Below are 8,426 nucleotides of genomic sequence, written 5' to 3' on the forward strand. Positions count from 1 at the left end.
GGTCGGTTGAATTGGACGTAACCAACAGTCCGCAATGTAACTAAAATCGTATGCCAATTCGCGCGCCGTCTAAATCAGCATTTACTCTAGAGTGGTAGTTTTATCTCGGGATATGAGTTCCTAGCATCGACGCAGATCGTGAATACATTTTTTTTTCTTTTCTATTATGCTAATGGCTTAGCAGCCTGGCTGACTCTCCCGCCTGGAAACCAGGCTTTTCACGGTTAAAAGATGATGTGGGGCATTAGCTATGAAAAGGGACCTTATTGTCGATGGCGCTTACGCCGCACAGCATTGCGCGGCATTTTATTTATATCGGAGGCGTCGGAGCATCGTTAATAATAGCTGTCGCTATACTACATGCAATACACCTTTAATGGAGAGAATTGAATTTACAAAGCAGTCAAATCCTACAGCACAGAATAACTAATAGTACTACCGTACAGAAAATTCACTCCTTCACAAAAGTCAGGTTTAGGTATAAAAATTACACCTATATCGCCGCCTGCAAGCAAAATTTAAACTTATAACCGCGCACGAACCGTGAATCTCCTTTGCGCGCCGCAGTTTTATGACCGAGCTGTGAGTGTCGGCACGGGGTTATCACTTGACAAGTTTTTATACCTATACCCACTGATTTATTGTTTTTAAGATAAATATGTAGGAATTACAAACGTTGATTATGTAAACATAATTTTTTTTATCCGAAGATAGCATGTCTGAGGGCCTACCGCGAACCACGTTCGACGTGTTGTCTCCCTGTCACACTTACGTACGAATTTACAAGTGCGACAGAGAGGCAACACGTCGAACGTGGTTCGCGGTAGGCCCTCTGATTCTCACGGAAGTAAGTTTCGAAGCCATTGTGTATTTTCAATTTTGCGCGAGCGCCACGTGACACGACTATCGTGCACGCCGAGCGGCAGCCCACTGCTATACGCCTGTCCGATGGGCGCGCCGGCCAAATGTACCTAAACTGCGGAGTGACACCGGTGCCTACAGTACCGTATCCGGCAAGGTACAATATTTACTCTTTAAGCCTCATTTCGACGGCACGAGAACTTGCATGCAATATTCGATACATTGCTAACTAGGTAACTACTCTAATGAATTCAGTCGATCGACCAAATACCGGAATGTAATGAAAATCGCATGTAAGTTCTTCCATTAGGTCAAGAAACTTCTTGATTTTACGTCGATTCTAATTTGTGACTGGTTTTAGCATGGTCCAATGGGGCATGGGGTTGTCTTTATATAAATTCGAACGCTACGCTTTACGAGTATGTTAGTTTGGTTACTCATTCCGTTTTTTACATAACTAGAGATACTCTAGTAACTAACTTCTTGTTTCAACTTGAGTACTGTTATGCGGGTAATCTAAGATATGACTGTGCGCTGCGTACCCGCCGAAAGGAGTCGAATATAATTTATCAATGTGGTCGGCCGGTGTTTAATTGTGACGTTATCTATGAAAAGGGACCTTATTGTCGATGGCGCTTACACCTTTTTTAACGATGCTCCGATATAAATACAATGCGGCGCGACGCTGAGCGGCATAAGCGCCATCGACAATAAGGTCCCTTTTCATAGATAATGCCGCATTTTGTCTCCGTTTTCGAGAATTAACAGGTACCTGCCGAATGCCGAGTTAGTTGTGGGGCAAAATCCCGTCAGATTGGGAGCCCGAAAACTCAAACCGGGGATCTGGCGTCCTGCCGGCGATGGCGGGATGAACTGGACTCCTTTTTAAAGGAGTGGCCACACATAGCACTAGACAGAGATTTGTGGAGAAATTGGGGGGAGGCCTTTGCCCAGCAGTGGGACACGAGAGGCTCCAAATAATATTAACAGGTACCTTAGCTGTATGAGATCGCCGAGCTCCGCGGGCAGCGTCCGCAGCTTGTTGTTGGACACGTCCAGCGTGTGCAGGTTGGCGAGCATGTTGATGTCGGGCGGGATCCGCTGCAGCGAGTTGTCGTTCAGGTACAGCGCGGTCAGGTGCGACAGTTGGAACAGCTGGGGCGCCAGGGCGCGGACACCTCCTGTTACCTGGAATTTGTAATGGTTATTGTTATTTCACCAGACAAAAAATCAAGGTGGTTATAAATTTAGAATTTCATTTCAACTGTCATTTTGATAGATCCCCGCGATATCACGTCACTCACGTTAATATCGGATCTCCTTGTTAGAAATAATAACAGAGTAACGTAAACTTGATTTAAGCTCGGCGAAACCCGTTAGAACGGGATCCAATGGCTTTCTGCAGTGGATGGCCCAATTTATTTTTCGGTCGACTATAAGATTGCTTTAAATGTACCTACCTATATTTTTTAATTAACCTATTTCCTAAATATTAAGACTGTTTTTCAACCTTTTTCATGAGTATGACGCGGCCCCTTTAGTATGTAAAAGGAATTTCGCCTATGTATTGCTTTACGGCTAGTAGACGCCTTGCGAGGGTCCACACCCTAGGGACGACCAACAGTTGAAAAACTGCTTTAAGAAAATAAAAAAATTAAAACCTACCTCAAGTGAGGTCCAACCGCCGCGCCGGCCTGACGCTCGTTCCGCCTCCGACATGATATGATAAGTGCGCCCGCTTGCGCCCTCATGCTTGTCTTTGTTGCGAGACATACCGTCACCTGGAAGCAATGTCCAATTATAAGTTTAGGATTTTTTTATTACTTTTGATAATATAATGTAAACCCTGTATACGATTATATGGGGAACACGCCGAAAACAAGTTTTAGCAGTAAAGCGAAACATGAAAATGTTTATAGAAAGAGAGTTGCAGGGACCTCTATAAAATAGTGTATTATGTGGGAAATCGTATTAGTCATGATTGTACTAATTGGGTTCTATTTACTACTTTAAAAATATCTAGAATGGGAAAGCAAACTTTATCTTGCTACATAATCAAAAGTAAACCTCTGAAATGTATCTGAAATGTTCAACTATCTATCTGCTTCTAACAACTGGCGACAATAATATTACATGGAAGGACTCTTCAAAGTGAATGGCTTTATTTGGAATTACTGACCCAAAGATGTACATCTTGGACCCTCTTTACACATTTTATCAAGTGGGAATCAGGTAAGTATTGAACAATTTTCTAATTGCTTATAAAATAATAATAAGGCCCCAACGAATTGACGCTTTGACAAATTACCAAATTAAAATTTAAACAGGCAAATTATAACTATTATTTGCAGTTGATATTATAACTATTTAAGTGATTAAGGGGTCAACATAATTCTTGTAAGACATGTAGCTTGATTTTATTATTCTGTTAGCCAGGTATTGGCTCTAATAAAGTTAAATCCAAAATGCAACTACACTTGCATAAGAAGTTAATTTCTAAAGTTTTATTTCATTAATTTAACATTTCAATATGACAGGTGTAATATACCTACTATTCTTGCACATATTACAAAAAATGAATTTTAAAATTAGGTACTTGAGTAATGTACTTATTATCTGTGAGAATTTGTTACAAAAATCACTGATGAAACTTCATAAATCAGACCTTTACCATGGGTTTCGAAATTTGCATTACAATAAATGTTACAAAACATGAAGAAGTGATCGAGTCTGCATAAGCTCACAGCGTCTTATTAAAAACTAACAAAGCAACCCCTTTTGTTCTATAATACCACAAATGGTTTATATTTTCATTTTCGATCACTTGATTTGAGCCTATACGGTGAATGAAATGGTTTGATAACACAAACTGTATGTATAGTGACTAAAATGGAAATGTATTTTATTTATAACTTACATATGTGATATCAATCTCAGCATACTGATGACTTTGACTGTTATGATGACACTAGTGATAGTGTAAACCCAGTAGTAGTTTTTAGTTAAATGATAGTTGATATGACATTTACGGGTGTTACTTTAGGAATTTAGTGTAGTGATTGTCCCTACAATTGTCAACCATGTCCAACATGAAAACTTATCCAGTACAATAAAATATATCATTAAATTTATGCTATATTTTGTAAGACAGACAACCTCATAACCAATGGTATTACCAGTACTGATAGTAATTATTACAGGATAAATTGGTTTACTACATTAAACTACAAAACTATAATTATATGACTACTTAATTAACTATACCAGTTAAGAAATACATTAATTTAATCTGTATTCAACACTAATCTCCGTAAACATAGATAAGTTTGTTTGTACATATACATATACATTTCAACAAGATAATACACTTCATATAGTTATGATAATAGTACCTTATTAGCACCGGTCATTAGGGGTGCTAAAAACACTTTGTTTGATAAACGATTGTCTTCATTTGCGAAATAAGGGCAATAGAACCGTTCCATAACCTCCGCCGTTGGGTAGGAATGCCTAAAGAATATTATAGTAGTAAGCGTTACATTTAGCATCTGATTGTAACACAGTGTCTACTTTGGAGAAATAGTTATGATTTAATTCATTATTATAAGTAAAAACGCGTAAATGCGTATCATCTTGGTACACAGCTGACATAAAGAGATGGGTCGACGCAGACGACGTCCAATCCAAGCGCGAATTCGCGACCGAAGTTAGCAACTCATTGAGGGATCAATTTACGTTTAATTGAATAAAAATTACCTTCATCTACTCCTTAAAAGCTTTAACCTCAATTAGGATTATACTATTGCGGAATAATTCACTGTAAACACACTAAAACACTATCTTGACAAACACCACATCAAACGTTCATTTACCGACTGCAGCGACACAGCCATGAAGCGGCTAATTCTGGAAGCTGATTTTGTGTTGTGGCGACCATAGACAATGACTTTTACTAGAGGGCTCTACAGATGGTTGTGACTTATAGTTGGTCAAACCAAATTGTCAGTTAATGAAAACAACAAAAACTATACTCATCCTTTTCTTATTGTAAGTGTAAGACAAAGATAGTATGATTCTCTCTGTATGTTTGAAATGAGATAGTCATTTGACAAACTATATCTATACAACAGAGTGAGATAGTAGTATAGTGATAGACAAAAGTTATCAAACGAGCTGCCGCATTTTGCGCGAATGGCAAAAAAGAGGTACAAAAATCCATCAACAAATATAACTAGTGGCTCTGTGAGCTGTAGACCTCGCAAGCATAGCTTATTGGGACCGTACACGATGACAGCGCCACACAGCGGTTTGATCAATCAACAATACAAAGATTTTAACTTATAAAAAAAATACGAAGTTTAAGTGAAAAAAAAAAAAGTTATGTCTCAAGCCGGCTTCCCACGGCCCGTTTTTTCACAGATCTGACCGCGCCTCTACAGGCCGAAGATCGTGGGAACGGTCGCATCCGACGAGGCCTGTCGTCACCCGTCCGATCCGTCGGGAGTCGGTAACTTCAAAGGCGCGTCACGGCGCGGCGCAACGGTGCCTGTAGGGGAGCGTCTGCGTCGGTTCATTTCACCTGGGACAGCGCACAGGCCTCATCGGATGCGACCGTTCCCACGATCTGTCGGCCTGTAGAGGCGCGGTCAGATCTGTGAAAAAACGGGCCGTGGGAAGCCGGCTTAATCAACCGCACAGGCATCCACAGGCGTGGCGCGATCCGGCCTGGCCTGTAATAAACACGGGCCGTGGGAAGCCGGCTTTACTGGGGATCGAACCCAGACTTTCTGTGTGCAAACAAAAAAAGCGATTGTTTACAAAATGCACCATAATAGTTCTTAGCTAAGCTGACGAAATTCGGCTACTCATTCTCGAGTACAAACTAAATATCTTATTACCGCCTAAACCAGCAATACAATTTTTCTGCATTTTTTGCCATTTACTAAGTAAAAATGTCTCAAGAAGATAATACTCTTATGATATCGATACGACTATTTGTTTAAGCGCGAGGTATCACAACTCCTCCATTTTTGAAAATTTCCAAAAACGGGATCGACAAAAAAAAAATATTTACTCATAGAATCTGGTCACAAAATTTCACAAGAATCGGTTAAGAATTGTGACCTGTAGAGGAGAACATCCGGACATACAAAAGCAAAAAAATGCCCGAGTCAAAACGTAGACCTTCGCTACGCTTCGGTCAATGAAACTTCATTGAAACTTGTATGGTAGGATCTTCGAGCAACACCGGCTTCCGACAGTAGGATACTACCTACGTCCCTACCACGCGGCGCGCTCTTTCTTTCTTCCGTGGTCCCTACATACCCCATGTTCTTGGTCAGCTTCACCTGGCAGTTTTTGCCATGTTTTTGCAGTCCGACCACTTTTTTTTACAAATTCGGTCGAACTGCAAACTAAAGTCCGTCAACCAAATCTTGTCAGTAGTAAAAGGCGGCAAATTTGAAAAATCGCGGGTTAGCAACACTGTGTTCGAATAATTCCAAAATGCGTGTCATCTGTGTTTTATCTGTGGAATGTGGATCGTGAACGACAGCCGTCACCTTATTTGTTTTCATTTGGTTTTAATTCTGAATCGTTTCTGTTTCAAGAGATATTTCTGCTGTCACCATTAAATACCAATACATTAAATAAGAATAAGCAAAGCTAAGGGGCCTACAATGTACAATCATGCTCGTTGATGGTAAACATTACTAAAAATTGAGGTTATGACAAGTACACACTGGAAGAACTCTTTCGTACTTTTAAGATTATGTTCAGTTTTTTTGTTTTAGGGTTGAAAGGCATAAATAAAATTAAAACGTATGCCTAAATCTATCCAACAAGACCATAAATTGTGTCCTGGAAACCGTCCATAGGCCCACTGTCTAATATTTTCAGCAATCAGTTGTGACTATTTACAAAGATGCAATAGAATACTACAGAGTATTATGCTTGGTTGAAGTGACCCGGTAACATTGGTAACTTCATTATATTTTTTCAATTAATGACCTGAATTATAGTGTAAGCTAAAGCGACCCTTATCTTATTTACCTTTAAATTAAATAAACACCCAAATATCAGTTGTTTTATTTTTAATATGTAATCCTATTGTACAATATATACCAATCAAAAAAATTACACAGGTATGTCATATTCATCCGGAAGAGTACACTAATTTACATTAACAAGTGGCATATTATATTGTAAATAACAAATATATGCACTATCTAATTATCTGCATTTTTATATGATTTTATTTTAGTAAACTTAGTAGACATAGATAGGGAACAAAGAGAATATAAGCACTACTATAGGGAGTTGTTTTTGATATCTTCTAATTTGTTCATCATTTTGATTAACATTGTTTTAACATCGCTTTTAAATTGTCCGTCCGTTTCAAATTTTTTCAATAAACCGCGAGTGACAATTTGAATTGACGTACGCAGGGCGCGCTCAGCGGAAAAAAAAAATCTTTTGGTTCGATGTACATTGCTGCTTTTCTTAGCGCAATACTGCTCTTTGAGTGTTGCCCTACTTTAGTTTGCTTTACATTGCTACTGACAAGATTTGGTTGACGGACTATAACCACTCACATGGTTGATATTTTTCAGTGACCTCTATTCGCTAGGTGCACGACTGGTGCTGCCGTCATTTTGGCGGACTTTCTACGTTAAATCTTATGGAGTAAAATTAGTTCAAGCGGCTGCCGCTAGTACTAATGGCGGACATTCCATAAGATTACCTGTGTTTGTGACGATCAGCGCCACTTCCCCCTCCAGCGACTTCGCACCTTGCCAATATAATAAAAACCGCCTGAAATAAGTGATAGACCTATAATTTGATATTTTGAATCAAGTATAAAGGATAAATAAAGTTTTTGCATAATAAGCTTGTTTTTATATCTCGGATACTAAAATCATGAAATTATAGTACCTATTTTTAGTTTTTGTTATAGCCGTTTTTTTTGTAGGGAACGCTAAAACAGGGTGTTGCTTAATAATTATGAAAACAAAAGGGCGTGGATCCATTCTATTAGACTTTGTAATTTACCTATTTACATACTTAATTATTACTCCTGTGAATATGAATATCAGTGAAGCAGTCGATCGAAATGTATTGTGCTTGATGCACTCTTTGCGTGAAAGTAAAATGGTTGAAGTCAGTAAATTTATGGTGGAATATACAAAAGTGGGCCATCTGCCCTGCAATGAGCTGATACACCCATGGGGCAAAACGTGTGCTGAGGGTTGTTGGCTCATGCTAGTGGGTTGTGCTAAAGGAAGCGTCATTTTTTTGACTCCGCTTCATGCGATCGTGTTAGTAAGTACCTCAGTGCCAATTGCAATTTTCCGCGGTATTTTGGTCGAATTAGTTCTTTAATTTACCACGCATGGCGCTGCTCATCAAAGCCAATCAAAACTATGAAAAACGCTCTGGGGTGTCCATCAAATCCGGAGTTCAGCGAACTTATTAGAAGCGCGTTGGACGGTGGAGGCTTTTGGGTCTGGGTGGCTCGGGCGCTGCGGAAGAGCAGCCCTTCCGCCCTCGCGTGTCGAAGCAAACAC

The 8,426-nt window shown here is 39.5% G+C and overlaps 1 protein-coding gene across 2 annotated transcripts in view; it reads right to left on the minus strand.

Annotated features, from left to right (window-relative positions):
• LOC134659596 (CCR4-NOT transcription complex subunit 6) overlaps window positions 1-4,774 on the minus strand; it is a 184,177-nt gene extending 179,403 nt beyond the window's left edge. Inside the window, exons 1-3 of one of the 2 annotated variants that reach the window (XM_063515271.1) lie at window positions 4,618-4,774; window positions 2,527-2,642; window positions 1,856-2,049 (exon numbers count right to left, since the gene is read on the minus strand). In XM_063515271.1, coding sequence (XP_063371341.1) covers window positions 1,856-2,049; window positions 2,527-2,634 — 302 coding nt within the window. In that variant the 5' untranslated portion in view covers window positions 2,635-2,642; window positions 4,618-4,774. The remainder of the gene's footprint in view (window positions 1-1,855; window positions 2,050-2,526; window positions 2,643-4,617) is intronic. The other variant, XM_063515280.1, reaches the window with a different exon arrangement.
• Between the last annotated feature and the right edge of the window lie 3,652 nt (window positions 4,775-8,426).

The sequence above is a fragment of the Cydia amplana genome, chromosome 2 (genome assembly GCF_948474715.1).
Source record: "Cydia amplana chromosome 2, ilCydAmpl1.1, whole genome shotgun sequence".
Taxonomy (NCBI): Eukaryota; Metazoa; Arthropoda; class Insecta; order Lepidoptera; family Tortricidae; genus Cydia; species Cydia amplana.